The sequence below is a fragment of the Eurytemora carolleeae genome, unplaced genomic scaffold, assembly GCF_000591075.1.
Source record: "Eurytemora carolleeae unplaced genomic scaffold, Eaff_2.0 scaffold1134, whole genome shotgun sequence".
In the NCBI taxonomy this organism is placed as follows: domain Eukaryota; kingdom Metazoa; phylum Arthropoda; class Copepoda; order Calanoida; family Temoridae; genus Eurytemora; species Eurytemora carolleeae.
In genome coordinates this window covers 71,064-98,563 of record NW_019397022.1, presented here as the reverse complement: position 1 = coordinate 98,563, position 27,500 = coordinate 71,064, and the positions used below count along the sequence as shown (strand labels likewise).

General features: G+C 32.7%; 2 protein-coding genes and 1 long non-coding RNA gene across 5 annotated transcripts in view; 1 reads left to right on the top strand and 2 right to left on the bottom strand.

The window, feature by feature from the left end:
- Nucleotides 1-995, bottom strand: part of LOC111711187 (chromatin modification-related protein eaf-1) — a 1,241-nt gene extending 246 nt beyond the window's left edge. Inside the window, exon 1 of the mRNA XM_023485469.1 lies at nucleotides 14-995. Coding sequence (XP_023341237.1) covers nucleotides 14-928 — 915 coding nt within the window. The 5' untranslated portion in view covers nucleotides 929-995. The remainder of the gene's footprint in view (nucleotides 1-13) is intronic.
- Nucleotides 996-6,846: 5,851 nt separating this feature from the next.
- Nucleotides 6,847-7,532, top strand: LOC111711192 (uncharacterized). Its single transcript, XR_002767200.1, has 2 exons — nucleotides 6,847-7,210; nucleotides 7,397-7,532. It is a non-coding gene; the product is annotated as an uncharacterized LOC111711192 (long non-coding RNA).
- A 104-nt stretch (nucleotides 7,533-7,636) lies between these two features.
- Nucleotides 7,637-23,688, bottom strand: LOC111711191 (protein shifted). Of its 3 annotated transcripts, none has more exons than XM_023485475.1 (17): nucleotides 23,527-23,688; nucleotides 22,996-23,131; nucleotides 22,196-22,262; nucleotides 21,317-21,408; nucleotides 21,131-21,229; nucleotides 20,876-20,958; nucleotides 18,608-18,667; nucleotides 17,828-17,888; nucleotides 17,173-17,214; nucleotides 16,284-16,396; nucleotides 15,061-15,107; nucleotides 12,873-12,935; nucleotides 12,363-12,466; nucleotides 11,726-11,810; nucleotides 11,013-11,074; nucleotides 10,564-10,635; nucleotides 7,637-9,347 (listed from the first exon to the last, which is right to left on the bottom strand). In XM_023485475.1, the coding sequence occupies exons 1-17, from the start codon at nucleotides 23,549-23,551 to the stop codon at nucleotides 9,305-9,307; spliced, it is 1,254 nt and encodes a 417-aa protein (XP_023341243.1). In that variant the 5' UTR covers nucleotides 23,552-23,688; the 3' UTR covers nucleotides 7,637-9,304. The 3 variants fall into 3 exon arrangements, with proteins under 3 accessions (XP_023341243.1, XP_023341245.1, XP_023341244.1); XM_023485476.1 differs by having other exon boundaries at nucleotides 8,703-9,347; nucleotides 21,317-21,396; XM_023485477.1 differs by lacking the exons at nucleotides 21,317-21,408; nucleotides 23,527-23,688 and having other exon boundaries at nucleotides 22,996-23,028.
- Between the last annotated feature and the right edge of the window lie 3,812 nt (nucleotides 23,689-27,500).

Sequence of the window (27,500 nt, the reverse complement as noted above, 5' to 3'; positions counted from 1 at the left end):
TAAAATTTTCAGCCTGCTGAGCATGAGCCAGTTGAGCCTGAGCCTGTTGAGCCTGTTGTTGAGCCTGTTGTTGAGCCTGTTGAGCCTGCTGGGCATTAGCAAATTGGGCTTGAGCACTAGCCAACTGAGCTAAAGCTTTCTGGGCGTTTGCTAATTGTGCCTGGGCCTGTTGATACTGAGCTTGATGTGACTGCTGATTAGAAACTTGAGTCTGTTGAAAAGGAGCCGGAGCTTTCTGATAGGGAGCTTCTGAAAGATGAGCCTGAGCTTGCTGAAAGTTAGCTTGCGCTTGCTGATAAGGAGCTTCTGCCAGATGAGCACTAGCTAATTGAGATAAAGCCTGTTGATTTTGAGCTTGAGCTTGTTGTGATTGCTGATATGGAGCTTGAGCCTGCTGGAAACTGGCAAATTGCGCTTCTGCTAACTGAGTTAAAGCCTGTTGGGCATTAGCTAATTGGGCCTGGGCTTGTTGATACTGAGCTTGCGCTAGATGTGATTGCTGATTAGAAGCTTGAGTTTGTTGGAATGGAGCTTGAGTTTGCTGAAAGTTAGCTTGTCCTTGCTGATAGGGAGCTTCTGCAAGATAAGCCTGCGCCTGTTGATACTGAGCTTGAGCTTGCTGTGATTGCTGATATGGAGCTTGAGCCTGCTGGAAGCTGGCAAATTGCGCTTCAGCTAACTGAGTTAAAGCCTGTTGGGCATTAGCTAATTGGGCTTGAGCCTGTTGATACTGAGCTTGAGCTTGCTGTGATTGCTGATATGGATCTTGAGCCTGCTGGAAGCTGGCAAATTGCGCTTCAGCTAACTGAGTTAAAGCCTGTTGGGCATTAGATAATTGGGCTTGAGCCTGTTGATACTGAGCTTGAGCTTGGTTTAACTGCTGACCAGCCATAGCTTGCTCTGAGTTAAAAGAGTTAGTATTTTCCATTCTGTTTGGAACCGCTTTTACGCACAAATGCTTCTGAAGAACTGAATAAGTTGCAGATTTTTGTAAAGTTTTGCGGATTTTTTGCTTCAATTTCGGTCATTTTTAGACAAACCTACAAATTTAATGGTTATCCAATTTTACTTATGTAACCTTAATTTTATATTTTGGATAAGTATGAATAAGCTTATTTTTATTTTCAGAATCTCCTCTCGGAGAGTAAATAAATGAAATAACAACAATTTTTAAGAAATATTCTTACGCTTTTATCTGATCTTAAGTAAAAATGCAGTAAATTGGTATGCTCCACATAAATTAGGAAATAATTGATTTTATACCGTGTAAAGAAGGTAAAAAAAAATTATTCATGTTTGCCAAAAGGTAAAGCCGTCTCAGGTGCAGCAGGCTAGAACACATCGGCTAGAACTGGCAAGGTGAGTTTAAGCCGGAAATTACAGAAACTGTTTTGGGATTGAGCTTCCAGACAAGAAACCTGTTTTTCTGATCTTAAAAAACAAATTTGTTATTTTCTTGTGATTTATTAACATTTTTTTATCGAATTGTATGGTTATTATATCGTTAGAACTGACGAGGGTCAACCCAGACCGAAATATATTTTCAAAAAAATGTGGAACTAATATCTACTTTATTTACTCTATAGAGGTTTGGTCCATTATCATCACCGAATTTTACATCTTTCTGATCATGATCTTTAGAAATCTTAATTTTTAGATAATTTAATTCCTGGTCCTGGTTTCGAAGTTTCTCGTGTTTTCTAGATATCCTGAATTAAAAACATTCGGATTTTAATTCTTCATTGTTTATTTATCTTTTATAAAATAACAAATTAAAAAAGGACTGAAAAGAGTGTAAAAAACTACGTATAAAAAATGGCAAGGTTTACGCAGGTCGGATATTCCTCTTAACTCTCTTTGTTCCAATTCTCAGGACGGGGCGGGTAGTTAAAAACCTGTAGGAGGAACGTGCACTCAGATTTGCGAAATTTTTTAATCGTTTCTTCGCAATTATTGGTCTTATTTCTATAGTTTGCATACAAAGATTTTGCAAAATAATCGTGTTTACTTTTCAGTTTTTCTAGTGTTCAATTCTTTCAATTTTTCTCCTTTTCTCTGCTGCATATCTGCAAGTCACAACAAATGAAATTCATCAATTTTCAAATAGAAAACAAGAACATTATTTTTATTCAAACGAAATTTTAATGGATACCGTTGTGAATCCATCATGAAACTTTTTAGATGGAGGATTACTTATAAATTTGCGTAAACTCGACAGTCCTTCTATGTTAATAGACCTTTTTGTTGTTGCCTGGTTTTAATGCATGTTTGTTAATAAAATTTTCACGTTTTTTACGCGTTCGTACATGTATTTGACGATTTAACGGTAAGAAAGACATATATTTTAGAAATTATGGAGGCAGCAAATGGTCTCAAGGTATATTTTTATTTCACCCAAGTGCATAAATATACCAAATCATATATATAAACCATTGCATAATATAGAATAACTCAATTTAACAGATTGGACCCAATTGGGATATTTCTCCATCAGTTCGTTCAACCCTATCTTCAGCTGTAAAAGTGTTCTCATCGTATTTCAAGGACTCTAGCTTGGAAACTAAAATTTCCACATAAAAGTCAACCTACTTAAATTAGAAATTTTAAATCAACATTCCCGAGTTCTACCGAGTTCCCAAATCAAATTTGTCAAGGGGTTCATGAGTTATGATCGGACAACATATATATATATATATATATATATATACATGAAGATGTTTGTTTTGTTTTAAATACTAAAATACGGTTATAAATCAACAATAATGAAAATGTAATATATTATCTGAAATTGATTTAACTGTTTAAAGGTTTTCTGTAAGCGTAACTTCAAATTCATTCACAACAATACCCTTAAAACCTTTATCTGATCAATAATGTGGAAGATATTGTAGTTTTAAAGAACTAAATTTAACACGCTTCCAGTCCATTTCACTTTAATTTTCTGTTTCTTTTTAATTTGATCAAAGTTAATTTTTAATTATATGCAATTTTAGTATTTGTTTGATGACAAATGATGATATTTATTTGAGAGGATAATAGAGTGTGTATTATACTCTCTCTCATATATATATCTTTAGATATCAACACTCTAGAACACCATCTAATATTTTCTAATCCTTAAAAAAACAGCGGATCACATTCACAGAGAGTAAGGATTTACAGAGTTCGCAGTCGAATTTTTCATTTTTGTGTGACTCTGAAAATTTAAACTAATTTCTATCGTACCCAAATCTTCAAGTATATTATTTTACCGCCAACATTAACGACCCAGGACTTCCCCAAGCGAGGGAAGTTAGGTTACTTAACGTCCCTTGGGACAATTTAGTAAATTAACGACCCGCTCTGCAAAGTGTTCGTGGAAAAGTTCGCGCATTTCCGTCTCAAACGATTATAAAATTGATCACAACAACTATTTCCGGAAATTAAAAACTTTAATCAACAGCGGGTTCCCTCTACCAATTTTGTCAATAAAACATCCCTCATGAGTACCCTTAGTAAAGTAAAATTCCCTTAACTTCCCTGTAAAGTAGATAGTTGTAAATAATTATAAGAGGACATTTTTCGTGGACAACCTGATCCGCATAAAACAAGAATTTTCCCAAATTTAAGAAAGATCTTATAAAATCGATGTTCAGGGTTTGTAGAAAAACAATATGGAATTAGGGAAATGAGAGTATTTGAACATTTTTTTATGAAACAAATAAAAAATGCATCTTATGTCCAAACTTAAGCTTTAAAAAAATCAGTCACGCGCTTAATACAATCCGTTAAGTTTGCTTGCAGAAGTTTTAATGGATGAAGAATAGAGAACCCGAACTATTTATAGGAGAGCAATCATTACTATAAAGAGAGTTCTGCAGTTTCATATGTATCTATTCATAAGAAAAAGTGCACCTCTGAAGAAAACAGCAAACTTCATAATAAAGAAAACGAAATGAACATCTTGTTTTTTCTAATACTAATAAATTTGTTAAACTCAGTACTTCTCTGATTGCTTCAAATAGAGTATTTGATACAATTCAGGACCTCTCGTGTAAGATAAAATGTAAGGTGAAATAAATTGTTCTGCTGTGTATGAGGGTTTTGCCCCCCCCCCCTCTGATTGAGTAACTTCAAGGAACTAAATGATTTTTTTTCTGACACTAATAAATTTGTGAAACTCAATACTTTTTTAATTGATTCAGATATAGACCAGTATTCTCGACATGCAATTCAGTTCTGACACTGGGGAAGGAGGGCGCGTCCCCCCCTCCCCCTCGTACGTGTGATAAATAATGTGATGTGAAATAAGTTTTTTTTGCTGTGTATGAAGGATTTTGCCCCCTTCCCCTCTGTTTACCCTGAGCAAACAAACCGCCCCCCCCCTTTAGAAGAATTAGGGGCGGGTAGCTGGATTTTTGTCCTCCCTACTTGGGTGCGCTTTTAATTCTCAGCATTCTCGAACCCATTTTCAATTTTAATATCAAAAAAGCCATTTTGGATGTTTTGATCATGTTTTTCACCTTGCTAAAAAAGCTAAATATTTTTTGAATATTTGAACTTTGCACAAGGAACTTTTAAAAGTTAGAATATCGATTTGACAAATGTACATTAATGGTTTCTGCATTTTTATTCATATGTAGAATGACGTCTACAAAAATCCCCCTCTTCTTTAAATGTACATGTTAACCTTTATCTCCAATGATAAAGAGTTTGTACAAACTGTCTATCAGCATTCTATACTCTAACCTTTCTCCGCTGGAAACACTTGTTTTACATAATTTTGAGTTTTTGGGTCTATTTTGCAAACAAATTATTCAATTATTAATCATAAAAAGTAATTTTTTTGAATAAAACTATATTTCTAAATTTGTCTTCCTTTCCCTTTAAACCTTAAAATACCTATTTGCATAATAACTTGAAACGCAGTGTATGTAATTGATCAGATTTTAGCTTCAAGAGGACAAATTTGATCAGATTTTAGCTTCAAGAGGACAAATTTGATCAGATTTTAGCTTCAAGAGGACAAATTTCAGATTTTAGCTTCAAGAGGACAAATTTGATCAGATTTTAGCTTCAAGAGGACAAATTTGATCAGATTTTAGCTTCCAGAGGACAAATTCGATCAGATTTTAGCTTCAAGAGGACAAATTTGATCAGATCCTTTTACAATAGAGCAAAGGTGTTGCAATTCAAAAAAAAAATAATATTGGACATAAATAATAAAACTTGGTATCTTGAGAGAGCTATGTTATTTAGAATTTAGTACACTAATAGCTGGTTAAAAGAAAAACACAAAGCAAAGCATTTTTTCTTCCATTTTTGATGACACCATTACACTGTATAGAGTGAGGAGTGTTGTTTTATAAGATTTATTGTTTGTGATTTCAGTTTTATCTTCTAAGGATTAAAGAACCTGTTCAGTCACGTGAAACTAAAAGTCCTTTGATCTTTTATTCAAAACACTTTAAATACTTTAATATTTAAAAGATATATCCACCAATAAAAAAAAACAATATATATTACTTACAAAGAAATCTAATTTAATGGGTAAAAATGGGTTACAAAGTTAAGGCTAACTGACTTTTTTAGCCAGGACCTCTATTTCACCGTACAGAGTTTAACGTTTTGTGTGTATTAGTTAGATAAAACTAATACAATTCGAATACTTTAACAGATATCTTCAGCAGTAAAGCTAATTGAATTAAGCTTGCAACTTTTAGTTTTTTATCTGCGCAATCTTCCTAAAATATAAACTTTAAATTTCGGAACTCTTTAGGTTTCCACAGATGGATTGCAAAACGATTTTTGAAATTTTTTTTGATCGCCAAAAAAATAGACAAACAAATAAATATATCTTATAATATGTATCGTAGTAATAACTTCACAATGGATCTTTTTTAACTATTTATGACCTGACCTCTACCTGGGCTGCTAGTCTCTCCAGTATCTTTTTTTGTGCAATGTTTATGGAAGGAGTTTAAGTGACTCTCCATGCAAAGATTACAACGCCCGATTTACAACGGTACCCTTGAAAACTTACTCTAATAAAAAATGTGGAGTATCGTTTTCTGACCAAAAAGTTTTTATTTCTTTAAGTTTCTTCATTCCTTTTTATAAGCAAGGAATGCGCAAGTTTTCTTCGCAGAGAAGCGGCAAATGAAAATAAAAATTTGGAGAAACAAAAACAATGCATTGGTATCTATAAATTCATACTTAATCAGACAAAGCTCTTAAGGGTACCGTTGTAAATCGGACAGTGCCATCTATGCATGGAGGGTCACTTTAAATTACGCTTATAGTTTCTCTCTAAAATACAATAAAGCTTCTAAAACATATTTTGTAATTCAGTGACTGTCTTGAGGCTAAAAACATTTAATTACATATTCAGGACTTTTTAGCTAACATTCCTATTTGATAAAATATAAAGCCAGTAAATTCAGCGGGAGTCCTGGTTTCGATGACTCCTGGCCCCCTGGCCCCCCCCCTTTGGTATTGTTACATTTAAGAACTAAAAGAAACTCAATTAATAAAATCTCCATTCTAGGAGACTTAAACGGAGAAGTGAGACTAGTGCTAGAAACTTTCCTGGCGATAAACTTTGTGATTACATTATCTGCAAAATATTGAAGTTCTTAAAAATTCCCTCTTTCTTTAAATCTGAATATTTTCAGATGGTTTCTCACCATTAAGTATAAACTATGAGCAAGCGGGGGTCAGGATTAATAGCCTAAGGTGAAAATCTATTTATAAACTGTTTAATGAACAAAATTAAAACATTGGTGATTTTTAAGGGTTACCCTGTCCTCTACTGTCAACTACGGGAGTAGACCAAAGCTACAGGAGTAGCTAACAGGAGCAGGAGGACTTTCTACAAACTTAGCTACAGGAGTAGCTAATAGGAGTACCCTCTACAACAGCTACAGGAGTAGCTAATAGGAGTAACAGGAGCAGGAGTACTTTCTACAAACTTAGCTACAGGAGTAGCTAATAGGAGTACCCTCTACAACAGTTACAGGAGTAGCTAATAGGAGTATCCTCTACAACAGCTATAGGAGTAGCTATCTGGAGTTAGTATTTCTTACAACACAGCTACAGGAGTAGTTCTACAACCACAGCTACAGGAGTAGTTCTACAACCACAATTACAGGAGTAGTTCTACAACCACAGCTACAGGAGTAGCTACCAGGAGGAGTTAAACTGATGGAAAAATCAAGACGACCTGGAAAATGTAAGAAATGTTTTAAACTTCTTGTAATTCTTATTATTGTAAAAAACTCCTAAATCTATGCCAGAACAAATTCTGATTTTAATCTACTATAAACATTTTATTCAGGAATTTTATACAGGAGATATTTAAAGGAAAGTAAAAAAAAAAATATTGTAATGTCAATGATCTAATACTTTTATATTTTAGGTTTTTTGACCTTGCTCTGTAATACAATAATTTCAGACTAGTGTCATGCATTTTCATGATCATAAAATGATCCGGTCTTAAAGCAAAAATTATCAAGATTTGATCTCAACCTACCATCAGAGGTGAGATTCAAACAGGTATAACAAATTAAATATTTAAAAATAATTTTTTATCCGATTGCTCCGTTTTCGCGGTTTTAAGTGGAGTAGATAATTTATTCTTTATAGGATATACAAAACATTACGATTTCAACATTTTATTTAAGATATTTCCTAAAATACAAAATAATTATATATATTTACAATTTCACATCTAGAAAACTTTCATTTCTCTATACATCATTTTACAAATATATTGTATTATATGATTATTATGTATTATGTCTTAGATTCAAAAGTTTTTTTTGTAAAGAAAAATCACGAAGAAAAGTTGAAGGCTTAAGAATAAATAAGTTATGCATCTCATGCCAATTATCAAACAATTATGATTTCTTAACAAGCACTCAATTTAAGATCATGAGATGCACAAAACTGACGCACCTTTGAAAAATCAGAATTTTCGAAAAAAGTCGATTTTTTTTCATTGCATAGTTATAACATGTTTTAAAGCGGACTGAAAGTCTATAAATCAAGAATATCCCTGTTAAAGTGTGTAACTGTTTAGAAAATGTGCCCTGAGATAGGATTTTTGTGTGAAAAATCATATTATCAATTAATCTTGATATCCAATGTGGACACTTATAATATCTAGGATAAATCTCTTCAGTTATCCTGGCAGGAATTAGAATAATTCGTAGGTCTGGAAAATACTTGATCCCAACTTGATCTAACTTCAGAGCTGGAAACTTTTCTGTTGGTTACTCATAATCCCGATTGCTTGATCTCGATTTCCACTGTAGGCACTTTTAATTTTAGGATAAATGCTTAATCCATTTATGTCAGTTATTCCTCTAGGGTGCACTACCATGTGGGATATCAAATACAGATTGAATTAATCTGAAGATTAGCAAAAGATCGAGATCAAGTGTTGATCTCGATATCTGGGCACATTTTCAAAGAAATAGCAATCTTAACCGTTACAAAATCATTAGATACAATTCTAACAAAGACGCAAATACATTTAAAATAAAATCTAAACATAAAACGTTCCCAGGGAAAGCGGGGTTCCAAGCTAGTAGATTATGAAATATCACTTTTTTGGTCCGAACCGGGGAGGGGACCATAGGATAGCCCACCCCTCTCTCTATATAATCTCATTTTAACCTTTTGAAATAAAAGCGATAAAAATACGTTATATCTTTTATTTATATTTAATCCCCCCCCCCTCCAGAATTTTTTTTTTTTTGGGGGGGGGGGGAGGTTTGTCATTTTATCCACAATCTAGCTCCAAGATCCGGAACGCTCATACTTTTGTTTACAAAAAGGTGTAATGCAATTTTCTTGAGTAAAAACAAACAAAAATACAGTGATAATCTTTAAACTGTAGAATAGGAGAATGTATCTGAAGTGCAATTGATGGTGAACAAAGCAAATAGTTTGTTATTTCATAACTTTGCACTTCACAAATTCACAATTGATGTCTCATGCTCATAGGACTATTTAAAGAGTCATAACTAAAGTTTAAAAGTCGAGTTCCTATTCCAGATTTTCTGGTTATCACTTTAATACTGCAGTTTATACCAGGTTTGTATGCTATTTTTCTTTGAGAAACTGCATTAATCTCTTTTGTAAAGAAAACTATGTATGTTCCTGGTTTATCTTCATTGGTGAAAACCTGTCCTTCCTCATAACGCCCCCACTTTCACATTAAACCAGGGACTCTTGACGGAATTAAGACAATGGGGGGGGGGGGTTATGAAAAATTTACCCCCCCCCACTATAGTTCTTGTATTTGGTTAAATAAGAATCTTTAAAATCCTTCAATTTCTTGAGATCTTGATTTCTTCAGTTTCCTAAAAAAATATTGTTGAGAAAAATCTGCGAAAACAAAAAAGTTCTGTTCGTAAAATGTGCTAATGGAAATGGTTAAAGAATTTAAATTAATGGAAATTCTTGCGATGTTGAAGAGACATCAATACAAAATTAAATTAACAACAATAATCCAAAAAAGTTATTATTTAATACAATAAATCTAGATACATGTAAATATTGTATTGTTTTTCAAAATTCGATTGTTTAAAGATTCCGATTAAAATCTGCACGACATTAAAGTTGATCCGCATGAAAATGTGAACTACATAATAGAATATCTTTTTAGCATTTTAATCTGATAGATAAAATTAACATTAGCGTTAAAATTTTTCTGACCAATTTGATTTTTTATTCTCTTTTAAAAACCTACAAGAATATGAAAACCGCGGCCCAGATTTGTTTTGAGTTTGATAATTACAATAAGACGGTTTGAAAGTCGTCTTAGTATAATATTTAAGTTAAAAACCTTACATTTTGGCTTTACAGCCGTGCAACTACAGTTAACTCTGAAAAAAATAACTAACTACCAAAATATGAACAAAATCCCCCGAGCAGGTAAAAATAGATGCAGGGTTAACGCCTCCGGGAGTCTGACAAGTTTATACGTATATGCAGACATTATCTGATCTGTGACAAAATATATAGTTAGCGACGTACGTTTCCATGGAGCAAAAACGACTTTCATTCCTCTTTATTCGGTTTATTACTAATAAAAATTATAATAAGCATGACAATTAATAGATCGTATTTGTAAATGATTTAAGATATTGTAAGTATATAAGTTTTAAATTTGTTGTTGTATGATGCATATATACTATTGTACAAACTACTACACTTGGAATCAGAAAACTGTGGATATAAATTTGACATTAAAACAAAGCTTAGGAGTATTTGAAGTTGTTACAAAGCATCAAGTTGTACTATTAACTTATTAAATCACTTATTGAGGGAAATGAGTCTGTTTACGCTGCACAGTGCACTTGTGTCTCATTTTCATTAGACATTTAAAGTCATAACTATTCCAGAGTTTTCTAGTTCTCACTGTATTTAGTAAAATGAGAGAATAAAATTTACTCTAGTCGATGTTATTAAATATTGAAGTTTGGATTTATAATGCTAATTTAAAACAAAGACGACCCTGAAGTCCCTCAATGGCCATGTTTATTTAACTTCTCTGTAGAAGAAAATGTATTTTACCTATTGCATGAATCCACATCACAGGTAAGTAAGCTAGCACAATGGGTCATCTTACAAGCTCTCCTCTCACTCCTATAGTTAAACTTTTACTATGGAACATATAAAGCTTAATACAATGAGAACCAGAAAACTCTGGAATAGAAATACGATTTTAATACTCCAGTTATAACTTTAAATAGTGCAATGAATATGATATACAATAATTGAGCAGTGTAAACAGATCCATTTGACTTAGGAAGTGATTTAAAAGTCACTAAATCTATTTGTAACACTTAATTATTACTTTGATGTCGTCTTTCTATTCCACAGTTTTATGGTTCTGACCGTATAAATCTTCAATTTCTGAAACTGAAACACATCCTATGATGCGCTATTGACTCTAAATTATATATATAAATATAAATATTTAGAACGTATATTTTCCTTTTTTTCTAGTTTTATAAAAATACCTGTTTCTTCTGCTGATAAAACTACAGTGTGTGTTTCTGCAGGATTTAATACTTTCACAACTCTACCATCAATCAATCAATCAATCAATCAATCAATATAGCAATCTATTAATAGATTAATTAATCCGTCAATCAATTAATAATAGTCCATTATTCAACTGTTAATTAGTGAATCCTTCAATTAATCAATCTGTCAGTAAAATAAGTCAATTGTTTAATTAGTCAATCAATCAAACAACCAACCACTCAACTCATTAGAAAATCAGTTAATTGGCAAATTAGTCAATCAGTCAATAATTGGTCAGTCAGTCAATCAGTTAATCAGTCAATTAGTCAAACAGTCACTCAGTCAATCAGTTAATGAATCAGTCAATTTGTCAATTTGTCGATATATCAATCAGTAATTCAGTCAATCAGTCAATCTGTCACTTACTCTATCAGCAAATCAGTAAATAAGCCAATCAGTCAGTGAGTCAATCAGTTAATCAGTCAATTACTCAATCAATCATCAATTATCAATTATCAAACAATCAATCAATAAATAAACAAAAAATCAAGTAAAGCCTTTAATTAATCAATTAATCAGTTGATAACTAACAGCAATTTAAAAAATTAAAAAATTGGAAAACATTTTTTAACATTTTTAGGTAAAAAAAGATAATATTGAAATTGATGTTTCAAGTGGTAGATTAGAATAAGATTGGTTGTGGTTCCTCCGGACTACAGAGTCCACTGTCTGTATCATCATCTAGAAGTAGCTGACAATGATGTCCTGCAAACCCGGGCTCACATCGACACCTAGACATAGAACTAATTTCATCATCCAAAGAGATGCATTAATGATGACCTAGAGAATCCCTGAACCGCTATGATTTAAAGATTAAGATATGTCTTTGGACTGTAATTTAATAAATAAGACTAAGTGTAATCTGCGCAATCAACTTTAAGTTTTTAGAAGATGAACCAAAATGACGTCTTAACCTTCAACATTCTCAAGCTATTTCATTCGATCCATCATCTAAAGAGAGATTTAGATACGGAGAAGAGTCAGGGAATTATACAATGGGGGGGGGGGGGTAATTTATATTTCCCCATTATTTATCAAGCTTGCCCCCTCCCTCTATGATACACGCCCCTGGTAAGAAATAAGAAGTTTAATTGATTTGAAACCTTTAAATCTGGTCTCAATCCAAGGGATGACCGCCCTCATACCAATCTTTTAAGCAGCATGGATACACATAAACAAAGAGAAGCTGTCAATTATTAATAACAGCTTCTCTACATTTTCTCTAAATAGAAAAGTCGTCTTCATTGTATTGATAAAATCACCGACCACTGTATTAAATATACCTATTTACTCCTTTACACACCCCGCCATTGAGACAAGGAACAACACATTTAGAGAACTCACATCGTCTTCCATAGAACCCAGGCTTACACCGACATGTATCTTTCTGATCAAAAATACAAAATTCGGAAAAGTTTTGATAAATTCTTTGCATAAATTTGTTTATTCCAAAAAGCAATTGGGCGGAAGCTAAAAATAATTTTTCAATACAGTCACAAAAATCAAAATATGATTTTATTTAACAAGCATGAATTACAAATGCCGATACCGGTTGTCAAAATAGAAGAAACCCTAATTTGGCTTTGGTTTTGACATCATACATATCGTATAATTATTAATTTCATTATTTTTAGACTTTTTGGTTTAAAAATCTCAATAACGGTTCAAAGATATCTGTTCGGAGGTCAGAACTTTTGTGTGGAGTTTTGTTAATCTTAAATTTGAGGATCAATGCTTGATTCATCAATTAAAGTTATCCTTGGATTTTGTTTGAATTAGAATTGATTGTATTCCTCGATGCATCTTCCTTTGTTGAGACAAGATTCTGTACAAACACCTCCCTCACAGCTGGGACCCTGCAGTACAATAACTGTATAATATACATACACCTCCCTCACAGCTGGGACCCTGCAGTACAATAACTGTATAATATACATACACCTCCTTCACAGCTGGGACCCTGCAGTACAATAACTGTATAATATACATACACCTCCTTAACAGCTGGGGCCCTGCAGTACAATAATTGTATAATGTACATACACCTCCTTCACAGCTGGAATCCTGCAGTACAATAACTGTATAATGTACATACTGTCACAGCTGGGACCTTGCAGATCAATAATTGTACAATATACATACTGTCACAGCTGGGACAATAACTGTATAATGTACATACTCTCACAGCTGGGACCCTGTAGTTCAAGAACTGTACAATGTAAATACTGTAACAGCTAGGACCCTGCAGTACAATAACTGTACAATGTACATACTGTCACAGCTGGGACCATGTAGTTCAATAACTGTACAATGTAGATACTGTCACATCTGGCACCCTGCATACAGTTCAACAACTGTACAATGCACATACTGCATGGAATTGGAATAAAGGGAAGAGCAATGGCGCTGGTCTGGCATGAGAAAGCCATTCGCACTGCTTTGCAGACGAGTTCGGTATTACATACGCACACTCTTTTGGTACAGACACACAACATTAATACAGTCAAGGAAATTGCAGAACAATGTCGTCAATTATAGTTAATTGCTTGAATAACGAGTAGATTGTAAACTTTAATCAAATTATATTCTTTGCATGAAAATTTGGCTTATAGTGTTGACTTAAATATGTAAATAATATATTAAATGTATATTAAACTTATTTTTAAGTAAACAATTAACAATAAACAAATGTACTCTCCTAGACTTTACAAATACCGAGTTTTTTATGTACTGTACACACCTACAGTACACACCTTCGGTTCGGTGTTCCTTACACAAATTCTTTTAGTTACAGACAGACACACATGACGTTTCAGCCCCCTGACATACTGTCACAGCTGGGACCCTGCAGTTCAATAACTGTACAATGCACATACTGTCACAGCTGGGACCATGTAGTTCAACAACTGTACAATGTATAAACTGTCACAGCTGGGACCCTGCAGTTCAATAACTGTACAATGTACATACTGTAACAGCTGGGACCATGCAGTTCAACAACTGTACAATGTATAAACTGTCATGGAGTTCAAAGTGTACAATTCATGTAAATGTTGACAAATTATATTCAGTAGAGTACATTAATACAGTATGTTCCCTAGACTATCCATTTCAATTTCGAATTTTTTTTGAAGCTGTTAAATAAACTTTATAAAATGAATTAGGTGAATAAAAAATCCTTTGATTAATATATATCCAAGCAATTATAATGCTTACAAACACCGCCCAGAGAGAACTGGTTTTCATATGTACGCAGAGAATGCGGATAATACGCAAAAGCAAATAACTTTCCTTGCCTTATTACCTTGTCTATATTCAAATTTTGAATTAAACGTGTAGCTGAAGATTTTCTGATTTTAGAGTCATGACAGCCAAAATATGGGTATTTTGTGATTATGTTGCTGAATCTAAGACGACCTTCAATTCGTTTCTAAGCTGTCACGTTTCGTGTAATAAGAAGGTTTTTACGCCACTTTTTACTAGTAATAACTGTATAAGTTATGTAATAAGTTGTACAAGCTGTACGATGCGATGTTTTAATTTTCCATGAGAACTATAAAGTAAACAATTCTAGGTAACAAGTAAGTTGGATTACAAAATAGTACTCAATTCTGTTAAAACCTCGACATTTTTTAATCTAATGGAGTTTAGCAAGCTTAGCTTCCACAAATAAAAAAAGCATACTCCTAAGCTTTCCCGAGGTGCAGGCCACATTTGAGAAATTTTGAAATAAGAGGATTTTGTTTTTGATAATTTTGAGTATGATACTGGTATTTTCAGATTTTAATCAGATCTAAAACAATTTAGATGCGTGTAGTGACTCAATTTCCAGGTTTATTGGGCGTAGGGACGCTTTGTTAGGCGTTTAGTGTACATCAAATGTGTACATCAAACTCTTTTCATATTTTAATAAAAAGTTCGAAAATCAGAAAAATCTGAATAGTTTCTTCATAATTTGACAATTAAACTAAGTTTGATTACCTGGAACCCTGCTGGACAATCACATACACCTGGAGAACTACAGAACCCTAAAACAAGATATATTATTTAATGAGACTGTCCCGTAATTTCAAGTGACCCTTGAAGAGACTGTAAGCGTAATTTCAAGTGAACCTTGAAGAGACTGTAAGCGTAATTTCAAGTGACCCTTGAAGAGACTGTACGCGTAATTTCAGGTGACCCTTGAAGGGACTGTAAGTGTAATTTCGAGTGACCCTTGAAGAGACTGTCCCATAATTTCAAGTGAACCTTGAAGAGACTGTCCCGTAATTTCAAGTGACCCTTGAAGAGACTGTAAGCGTAATTTCAAGTTACCCTCAATAAAATGATGGTAATGCCCGGGTTGCAAATTACAACCTGTACTCTTAAAAAACTTAAACCTTAATTAGAGCTGAGATTTTCAAAGCTTTATCCCGGACTCGGGCTCAGATAGAACCCAAGTCAGGATTGGTTCTGATTTGACCAATGAGAGATGGTTAAGAAAGCTTTCTCTCTATAACAGACAGTTTTTACGAAATTTACGATCATCAGCTTTTGAAAACTAACTTTCTCAGATTTATATACTTGAGCTTATATCGACAGTTCCTTTAATTAATGAAAATAAACCAGAACTATCTTGATTAAAAAATAATGTACAAAATTAATTACTTAAAAGTCATCAACAAAAATGAGAAAAATGACGAGCATTATTAACATTAATTACAACGCTCAGAAACAGGGTATTCGTTTAATCTGAGTAAAATAAATTATAAAATATATTGGATTAATAATAAGATGCCTACTAGAACTACCTTAGGATAAAAAAATCTCAAATATGAGACATATGGTAAAACTATCTTATATAGGAAATTTTAGAATTTTGAAATAATTGTCCTTTTTTTCAATAGTTTTTGGGACTTTTGACCAGTTTCAGCTAGTTTTGGAAATCACGAAAATTGACAGGATTTTTTTTCAATTTTTTTTTTGTTTTGTTCGACACATAAGATTTTAGGCGAAAAATCTCGTTTTATTTCAGTGATATCATCATGGAGACCCATACAACTGTGGAATAGAAAGACGGCTATTACACATACCTAGATGTCACATTGGAGAAGATGATTTTTAAGCTACTGGGCAAATTATTTTCTTAAAAACAACAGCAAATGTACAATACATTGATTAAATATCGTCTTCATATTCCACAAGTTTATATGGGTTCCATGTACCTCCATGCATGCACTGTGGAGAGCAGACCGGAGTTCTACAATCGTCTCCTTCCCAACCCGTCCTGCAGACGCATTCACCTGCACTATCACATTCACCACGTCCTCCACATTTTCTAAACAAACAAATTCAATTTAACATATCAAAGGTCTACGTCTACGACATCGGTTTGCAAAGATATAGAAATTTAAAAATCAGAGTTTGAAAAAAATCCAAAAAATGGAAAAACTCCATCTTAGAAAAATTCCCATATAACAGCATTATGTTTGTATATAAGCGCAACTTTGCAAAAAAAATTGAGTCTTTGCCACAAAGTAAAATTTTCTGTATCTTTGCAACCTTTTGATATTGTAAACCTCTTGTAAACATTTTAGACTTATACAGAATTCCTAGTTTGAAATATCAAAGGTCTACGACATCGGGTTGCAAAGATGGAGGAATTTAAACATCTGAGAATGCAGGGAAAAATTTAGATCCTTTAACTTTATAACTTACCTAATATTTCTATGGAAAAAACCGGTTTTTACATTATGATTCTTAAAAAAGCAATATCAATATAGCCCTGGTCCTGCTATTTCCAAAATATGATTTGCCTGAATTTTGTGCTTTCAAAATTTCCAGAGATGTGAAGAATTTCGTTTTCAAGAAAATCGAGAAATTCCGTTTCTTTGTGAATATATCTGACATCAATTATGTAAACATATTTATTCAAAGTGATACCTTTACAAATATTCACATATATTTGTAATTCAAGTTTATGACAAACATTAAAGTAAAATGTAAGACTAAAAAGTTTGTCTACCATGAGAGGAGAGCTAGGTTCTATTTTGTTATGTGTTAGATAGATTTCAATAATTTAAGATATTATCAATTTTTATAAAATTAGCCAACCTATCACAAAGAGTATCTCTACCAAAGGCCAGACATTCTTTCCTAAATTAATCATAATTAATCATAATTAATCATAATTAATCATAATTAATCATAATTAATCATATTTAATCATAATTAATCATAATTAATCATAATTAATCATATTTAATCATAATTAATCATAATTAATCATAATTAATCATAATTAATCATAATTAATCATAATTAATCATAATTAATCATAATTAATCATAATTAATCATATTTAATCATAATTAATCATATTTAATCATAATTAATCATAATTAATCATAATTAATCATAATTAATCATAATTAATCATAATCAATCATAATTAATCAGTATCTTATCCCGAGTCAAGCATTAATTCTTCTACCATTTAATCCCATGAAAATGTCCATAAAGTCTACTAACTTAATTATTCTAATTGGAAAATATAACAAATTCACATTTTCGAAAGTAAAGACGCACTTATAATTAAATTCCGGAGATCTAATTATGGTTTCTGTATCAGAAATCACCAATATTAAATCCAAGATTAAAAACTTACAATTTTTATTTTACAATTTACAAATTTTAAAGTAAAAAAGAGTACCAATAGTAATGTGGGGGTCGAATGAAATTGAATCTTAATTACACTGAAATATTCTACCTTAATCTGAGCTTAAGAGGGGTTCCTGCTAATCTTTTTCTTCTAGAAAATATCTCTAAACCTAAAATATCAAACTTCAATATTATTATTATCATCAATATGTATTAAGAAACAAAATCTCTATAATAAAACAAGAAAATTCGTATTTATATTCACTATAGCCGGCCAAACGGCTGGACCGAATGGGCTGACATTTTTACATTTTTGAGGGAGTTCGGGGGTAACATTGAAAAAATTCAAACTTTTTTCTTCCCATTTTTTTTAATTCCACGCGCAACGCCGGGCTCTTCAGCTAGTAGTTAATATTTTGAATTATATTTAATTTCTTTATATCAATATTTAAAATATGAGTTCAACTGAAAAATATGAAAATTATGAAATACAGAGATTACTACTTTTCTAAATATGCTAGCCTGAGAACCCAGGGAACTAATAATTACTCCCGCCGTTTACCCGCGCTTGGTCGTAAATTACGATTTTAACTATTTTTTCATTTAAAAGTTGACCCACTCAACTCAGAATCACTTAGTTTATATATTGAAGATATATATATTATGCATTTATTACACTATTCTGAAACATAACTTCAATATATTTTGATATTTTGACAAATTATTTCTGCCTAAAACAAATTTTTTGTTTTCTTGTTGGGATATACTTTTATTTAGAAATATTTTCTAATATTGTAAAAATTCTAAAAATATTTTGAATTTTGATGAAATGAAACAACGTAATTTTTATTTTATTGCTGTAAATTGCAAAATTGAAAAATTAACAAACCTACACTGAAAGAAGCAATGCCAGTTAAGTTGCCAGTACATAACAGTTTCACACTGAACTCTAAACAATGTACATAGATTAGTTGCCAGTACATAATAGTTTCACGTTGAACTCTAAACAGCGTACATAGATTAGTTGCCAGAACACAACAAATTCACGCTAAACTCTAAACAGTGTACATAGATAAGTTGCCAGTACATAATAGTTTCACGCTGAATTCTAAACAGTGTACATAGATTAGTTGCCCGTACATAATAGTTTCACACTGAAATCTAAACAGTGTACATAGATTAGTTGCCAGTACATAACAGTTTCACGCTGAATTCTAAACAGTGTACATAGATTAGTTGCCAGTACATAATAGTTTCACGCTGAATTCTAAACAGTGTACATAGATTAGTTGCCAGCACATAACAGTTTCATACTGAACTCTAAACAATGTACATAGATTAGTTGCCAGTACATAACAGTTTTACGCTAAACTCTAAACAGTGTACATAGATTAGTTGCCAGTACATAACATTTTCACACTGAACTCTAAACAGTGTACATAGATTAGTTGCCAGTACATAACAGTTTCACACTGAACTCTATACAATGTACATAGATTAGTTGCCACTACATAATAGTTTCACGCTGAACTCTAAACAGTGTACATATATTAGTTGCCAGTGCATAACAGTTTAACACTGAACTCTAAACAGTGTACATATATTAGTTGCCAGTACATAACAGTTTAACACTGAACTCTAAACAGTGTACATAGACTAGTTGCAAATCATATTTACTATTTTTAGATATAAACTTATTATGGGTAAGTCACATTTCTATTCTCTTGGAAAATTATTTATGAAAAAGGCTCTTTAAGGGCCTTTTACTCTTACGACATTGGATAAATTCTTTTGATGTATTTGATATTTAGGGTTTAACAGTAGCTGGATTATATACACAGTCCCTTTAAACTTTCTTCTTTGATGGTTGTAATTAGTTTAAACCGAGCCCAGGATTATCTCTGCATCTTTAAGTCTGCATCTAACGGAAATTATAAATGCGGTTTCAACAGAAATGCAAAAGATGCATAAATGCAATTTGTATTCAAAAGAAGTTTTATATTTCAAAGGATTGAAAATATTATTTTTCCTTTGGGCTAGAGGAATGTTTTATAAGCCTGCATCATATAAATACATTAAACATTAAAAAAAATTTGAGTTTTAATTGCCAAATAAAAATAAACTGTTGGCTTCCAGGTGGGGTCGACTCTCATTTTTTACAGTGAGAACCAAACATAGATTGGTAACAATACAGATTTGCAGATTGAACACTAGATGTCGTCTTTTCAAGATTTAGGGGGTTTACGTTCACAATAACACCGAGGCAGAGGCCCAAAGGAGATACGCGAATGCTCTCTTTTTGTCTTGTAATTTAACGCTGTCTGCGCGGCCTTCCTTTGGGCTTTTACCTCAGGTTTTTAGTGAACGAAAAAGCCTTAAATATCTGTATTGTTATTAATCTATGAAACCAAGAACTCTAGAATAGGAAGACTCAAGTTCGGAATTAAGAAAGTCTATTGTACATGAGAAACAGGAACTGTGAACATGAGACACAGCAACTGTGAACATGAGACACAGCAACTGTGAACATGAGACACAGCACATAAGACACAGCTACTGTGAACATGAGACACAGCAACTGTGAACATGAGACACAGCAACTGTGAACATGAGACACAGCAACTGTGTACATGAGACACAGCAACTGTGTACATGAGACACAGCAACTCTGTACATGAGACACAGCAACTGTGAACGTACATTATTTGATAAAGTATTGCTGTCAGGTTTACTTCCTATTCCTCATTGGTTCTCATTGTAGAAAAATAAAATACTTGTTTTTAGCTTTGATTTTCGAGAGGTAATTAGCAAATGCTCAAAGAGTTTTGTATCAGAGTTTGCAATCTTTGGATCACAGTGAGTTAGTCAGGTAAAATCATTGATCAAGGTATTGCGGCACTTTTATGTCAACCCAGAGTCCGGACATAACAATTGATGCAATTTTACATAATAGTCTGAGTTGACATTTATTAGATACAAACCCACCAACAGAAAAGAGACAGATATGTAAATAAATTTGTTAAAGGGAGTGTTTGCGTAAAATTGAAGGGGGTATAGGCGGATCTCGAATTTAATTCAGTTTTGATCACTACGGATTAGGTTGAAAAATTAAACTCCCTTTAATGTTTTCGCGAACACTCCATTTAAGAACACAAACCTCCTGCCCGTTTAGGAATTTTCCCTCTAGCCGGTATATTTAACCTAGGGTGGAGTAGTAGATCATGGTCATGGGACTCTAACCTAAAATAATAAAACAATCAGCGAGGATGCTGAACTACCTACCGCCGGTTCAAATCCTGAATCACCAGTTTAAATACTCTTAAATCGTAACTTTTATTCGGTGATGCAAGATTTGAACCGGCAGTGCTGGCGACCTGGTTTAAATTCATTTTTATTATATTTAATTATTTACCTGTAGAAGTTGTATCTATACTTCATCTCTCCTCCGCTCCATCGGAACTTTATCTCTTCAATCTCAGCTGGTATCACAGGTAGATGGGTCTCCAGGTTCCTAGACATACTGAAGTTGTACCTGTACCTGTACCTGTACCTGTACCTGTACCTGTACCTGTACCTGTACCTGTACCTGTACCTGTACCTGTCTAGTAGATGTGGCATGACCAGTCCATTAGCTACAACGTGTATAATTATATGCTGGATACCAGCAAACAAGGAAACCTGGTCCAGGGACTCAAATAGAAAAAATAAATACGGAAAAATAAAACAAAATTCAAAAATATTTATTTTAGGGTAAAAAACAATTTTTTTGAAAACATTTGGCGTTTAACTAAAAAAACAGACTATAGAATTCTTTATTCACAAATAAGAAATGTCTAACTTACTTCTTATCGAATAGCGTATGCAGTGGGATATTTCAATAGGAAAAACATTTCTATAGGAAGACGACTGTTAGTTATGATTATTAATAGTGTCCTATGAACCAAACTTAAATGAATTATGAATTGTACACAGACCTATTCCACTTATAAAGATAGTTTTCAAGCAATTAGTAAAACTTTTTGCTTCATAACAACATCAAATAAACCATGGATATACAATAGAAAATAAACATACTTGATAGCTTAAATGTCGTCTTCCTATTCTAATTTTTCGAAATTTATTCGTAAAGTTTTTATTTGAAAGTATTCCACTTTAAAAGCCTGTTCATTTGAAGTACCGTACTGACTTAAGGAAGCTGGGGCAAGTTGTACAATGTACATTACACATACAGACTATATACTGCCAAACGGTACAGTACACATACAGACTATATACTGCCAAACGGTACAGTACACATACAGACTATATACTGCCAAACGGTACAGTACACATACAGACTATATACTGCCAAACGGTACAGTACACTTACAGACTATATACTGCCAAACGGAACAGTACACCAAATGAATCATGTCCATCTTGTAAGATTATTGTGATTCATGTTTAGAGTTTAAAATTCTATTTGTTGTATCCTGACCTGCTCCTCATCTATCCAAATAGATAGATCTTCAACAGGTTGTATTATCCCGGAGAAATCATCCGTCCTCATCAAATATAATGTCAGTTCACGTTAAACTAATTACAGGGTGTCCCTCATCAAATATAATGTCAGTTCACGTTAAACTAACTACAGGGTGTCCCTCATCAAATATAATGTCAGTTCACGTTAATCTAACTACAGGGTGTCCCTCATCAAATATAATGTCAGTTCATGTTAAACTAACTACAGGGTGTCCCTCATCAAATATTAATGCCATTTCACGTTAAACTAACTACAGGGCGTCCCACATCAAATATAATGCCAGTTCACGTTGATCTAACCACAAGGTGTCCCACATCAAATAAAATGTCAGTTCACGTTAATCTAACTACAAGGTGTCCCTCATCAAATATAATGTCAGTTCACGTTAATCTAACTACAAGGTATCCCTCATCAAATATAATGTCAGTTCACGTTAATCTAACTACAAGGTATCCCTCATCAAATATAATGTCAGTTCACGTTAATCTAACTACAGGGTGTCCCACATCAAATAAAATGTCAGTTCACGTTAATATAACTACAGGGTGTCCCACATTATATTAGATAGTTTATAGCTTTAAATTGACATTTTCGGGACCGATAAGAAAATTTTAAAAGAATGAATCATTTCTAAAAATTGATTAAGGCTAATATTTAAATTTGAATGCAGAATTTACTAGGTTTTTCTAATAAAATGTGAGTATTTATTTTGGCGCGAAAGCTTGAAGCTAATCCAATATGATCTGACTTTAAACCTTGATTTATAGATTGGAAATGAATTGATTGTATTCTGCTTGATATTCTTGATTCTCCTGTTCCTTCTCCTGCTGCTGGTCTCAGGTTCAGATTGGTTCACGGAACCCTGGACACCACCAACCAACAACATATATCCTCAAAGAATTGAGTCTTTGCAAAAAACTCAGAATTTTTAATCTGTGCAACCTGATGGTGTAAACCTTTGATTTGAGCTAACAGAACTTGTAGTTTGAATTATCAAAAGTCTACGACTTTGGGTTGCAAAAGTTTACAAACTAAATATTGAAGAAACTGAGTTCTTGCCACAAACTTACATTTTCTAATTATAAATAATTATAAATAATTCTTAATATTACCGTAACGCAAGAAACAAATATGGGCGTTTTCTTGCTCGACATGGTTGCGACGTTCATACAAAACGATCGTTTTTTTTGACAAATAAATGGGAAGCCATTGTGAATATTTTCATAGAATTATATTAAAAATTTAAAAAGTAAAAAAGATAAATAGTTATTATATTATTAAATTACCTGTGATAATAATAATGAAATTCATAATTATGATAAATTATCTGAAGTTTTTACAGTTTCCAGTTTCACTAATTAATCTCATTTAACTGTTCTGCTCAAACTTGTAAACTAATAATATCTACGGTCTTATTTCACATTTATCCGGCATTCTATAAATGTATTCCATCTGAAACATAAACGTATTTAAAGAATAATATGTTATTTTTGCTTTGTCAATATTGCGTACTTTAGAGAGAAATTATTCATTTTTTCTATTTTAACAACCTTTGATGTTAAAGGGACTGTAAGCGTAATTTCAAGTGACCTTCCATGCAAAGATGTGCAATGCCTGATTCACAACAGTACTCTCAAATGAATCCGAAAGAAGCTTTCCACAACACTGCATACTCAGTTCAACTACCTTACATAGCCGGTCACTCCCTTTAAAAGTTTTTAATTTGGATTCCCATGTGCCACCACTTTTTATATAGAAACGACAATTGAAAATAATTAGTTTTAAATATTTTTTTCATACTTGATCAGACAAAGCTTTACGCTTTACGCTTAACCAGTCCTTTGAAAAGCTTAGGCAGCATTTTTTTCCGAGAAACCTTGTAAATTATTTGTTTAGAAATGAAATATCTTTTAAAATCTAGATATTTATTTTACGTATCATTATAGTTTACAAGATTGTTAATATGGATTTAACACAAAAATTTTTTTTAAATACATTTAATAATACATTTATTTTTGTTTTTTCATGTCTGAATTGCTGGTAAATTTATATTCAAGTATTGGTAAAGCAGCAATTCGATAGAAAAAACTACATTATATATAAAAATGATGGCATTATTTTATGAAATCTGACTGGGAGATACTACAAACACAGTGTTATCTCTTATTGGAAAATGCTCTCAGTGTGTATGCTTTCATGTGAGCATACACGGGAGCGAGTTTCCATTTTAAACGTAAAGAAAATTAATTTGAGCTTCATAACGAAATGAAATATCATATGTTTGAAAATTGAACAGTATCTACTTCAAGAACTATACGTTTAACATTTTTTCGGCGGAAAAAAACTTATTTATCTCTTAATTAAACCCTCTGGTTGCTCATCACAGGTACAATTTTGTTAAATATTTTAATTGTAGATATTTAAATTAAAACCACCATTTTTCCAATAACAATATTCGGCTAACCATTTTATAATTAATATTTATTTAATATCTATATTTCTGGTTGTTCACTTCAACTGTGCTTGACTTGAACTGGTTTTGAAAGCCCTATATTGTATATATGTAAATTTACTGATTAACTAACTGATACCAGACCGGCCATTTTTCTTGCCCGGTGAGAGACAGTTCAGGGGTTTAACTTTAAACTGTTAGAGAGAGATATTGAGCGCTTTCTAGGCAACAAGGTTTATTTCATTCTTCTACAGTCTAAGCAGGGAACTTTTGAATCCTAGGAATGAATTAAACCCATTATTCCCTTCTCAAAGGAATTGAGTTCTTGTCCCAAACTCTGACTTTCTTTTCTCTATATTTTTGCAACCCCATATTGTATACCTTCAGTATGACAATCTTTGTAAACTGGTACTTTCCTCTTTTCGTTATCATAGTAGCAAACGTTGAAAATTAATTATTTAAAAAATTAATCAAATTCCTAGATTAAAAAAAATAATTCTTCAGGAAGAACACCATTAAGTGGGTAACTAGAAATGATATATTGTTTGTAAACATAAAAATAAACATAATTTTTATTATATTATCATCCCCGTTTACTTTAACAGTTAATTATTGAATCTACAAATCTTGAGAATTCCAAATTGTGGTTTACAATTTTTGCACCTTGGCGGAGATAAATAATATAAGAAATCCGTCGGATACCAATTTATTATTTTACAACAAAATCGTTCAATCTCCTTAAATTTTGAAATACAAAGAAGGTAGACCATATATCGGAAAGCTCATAAGCCGTAAAATTTTTATTTTGATACACTTTTTGTTACTTAACAATTATCGTCAAGCGAAGACGATTTTCAAGTCGTCTCTTGAATCCTTCTATTATTGGGACACCTTGGATACAGCTGTTTTTGCCGTTACAAATTAGAATTTTCCCAACGTAGTTTATAGTCCTAAGAAGGTACGACGACGACATAAATCATTCCGTAGTTTTCTGGTTACCAATGTATAACTATGTTCAACTTCCATATTTGAATTAAGAATATTACTGAGAGTCCCTGATGATGAGAAAGATGAGAAAGGAGATGGTGTTGATCTACAGGTGGTTGGAGGGGATATACAGATAACCAGGGGGATATATCAGACTTTCTCCAGATCAATACTAATATATAGGAGCTGGGTAGATTTGTGTACACATAATCCAGTACTATAGGAAGTAGTTAGAATACAGAGATTCTAATGAAGGAGTTGGTGAGATTTGCCACATAACTCAGCACTGGGGGGCAATTACAATACGAGATGTTAAGAAGAAATGCTCTTAAAGAGGTTTACTATAAATAAACATCATATTTAGTAAAAAAATTAGCAAGTGTAAAGGTGTGAAGGTTAATAGCTATCTGGTGTAAAAATTTGGAGGTTTAAAGCTAGCAGGCGTGAAGGTTTGAAGGTTTATAGCAAGGTGGTGTAAAGATTTAGAGGTTTATAGATAGCTGCTGTGAAGGGTAGGGGAAGTTTTGTAAGGGTTTATAGGGGTTTGTAGCTATTTGGTGCAATGGTTTGAAGGTTTATTACAGTGTAACCCTTAATAACGAATACATCGAAAGAATTCATCAAATGTCGTATTCTTCACTTTCTGATAATGGAATGTTGCAGATATTTTGTTTTTCAATTAAATGATTATATGGAAACCTTTAAAACTGTTCCCGCATATTCATGTCTATTTATTTATTTTCGCAAATACTGAAATTTACGTAATATAGTATAAAACTCATTGAAAAATTGTCAAGACGACATTTGATAAATTCTTCCGATGTATTCGTTATTAAGGGTTTCACTGTACTAGCTGGTGAAAAGGTTTAGAGTTTTATAGCTAGCTGGTATAAAGGTTTAGAGGTTTTTCGCTGGCCGCTTTAAAGGTTTAGAGATTTATAGCTAGCTAGTGTAAAGGTTCAGGGGTTTATAGCTAGCTAGTGTAAAGGTTTAAAGGTTATAGCTAGCTGGTGTGAGGGGTATGAGAAGGTTTGTAGCTAGCTGGTGTAAAGATTTAAAGGTTTATAGCTAGCTGGTGTGAAGGTTTAAAGGTTTATAGCTAGCTAGTGTAGAGGTTTAAAGGTTTATAGCTAGCTGGTGTGAAGTTTTAAAGGTTTATAGATAGCTGGTGTAAAGGTTTAAAGGCTTGTAGCTAGCTGGTGTAAAGGTTTAAAGGTTTATAGCTAGCTAGTGTAGAGGTTTAAAGGTTTATAGCTAGCTGGTGTAAAGTTTTAAAGGTTTNGATAATAAACACCCCTTTCAAAATCCTAACCGGCCTATTATCCGGATTTGTCTAGCGTGTTGCTGTTATCTGTCAACAAGCTTGTGTAAAGTTTAAAAGGTTTATATAAATTCTTGGCTGAGAACATGGTATACCTTTTGGACATACATTCAGTAAAAGAAATTTGGATTTTGGCCTAGAGTTTAGAGATGCATGACAGCTAATTGAGAAAACGTGGGTCTTGTACAGGGGTTTGATTTAATCAGGTTGGAAACATATATACATCTCTTTGCTGGGTTTTTAGCTCTGGTCGGATATATCCAGGTTCATATCTAGACACGTTTAACAGATGTAGGAAGTGAAACTTTCGGCGTGAGAATCCAGGGGAGGGGGAGGGGTGGAGAAACTTTAAACCATTCAGTTCTGCTTTACTACTTACCTAGAGAACATTTCTCATGTTAGTCAAACCATGATCTAACCTTGATATTGAATTATTAGAGCTGATCAATCTTTTTAAAACTCGCCAATCATATTTTTTTACCCTTTTTTCCTTAGCTAGG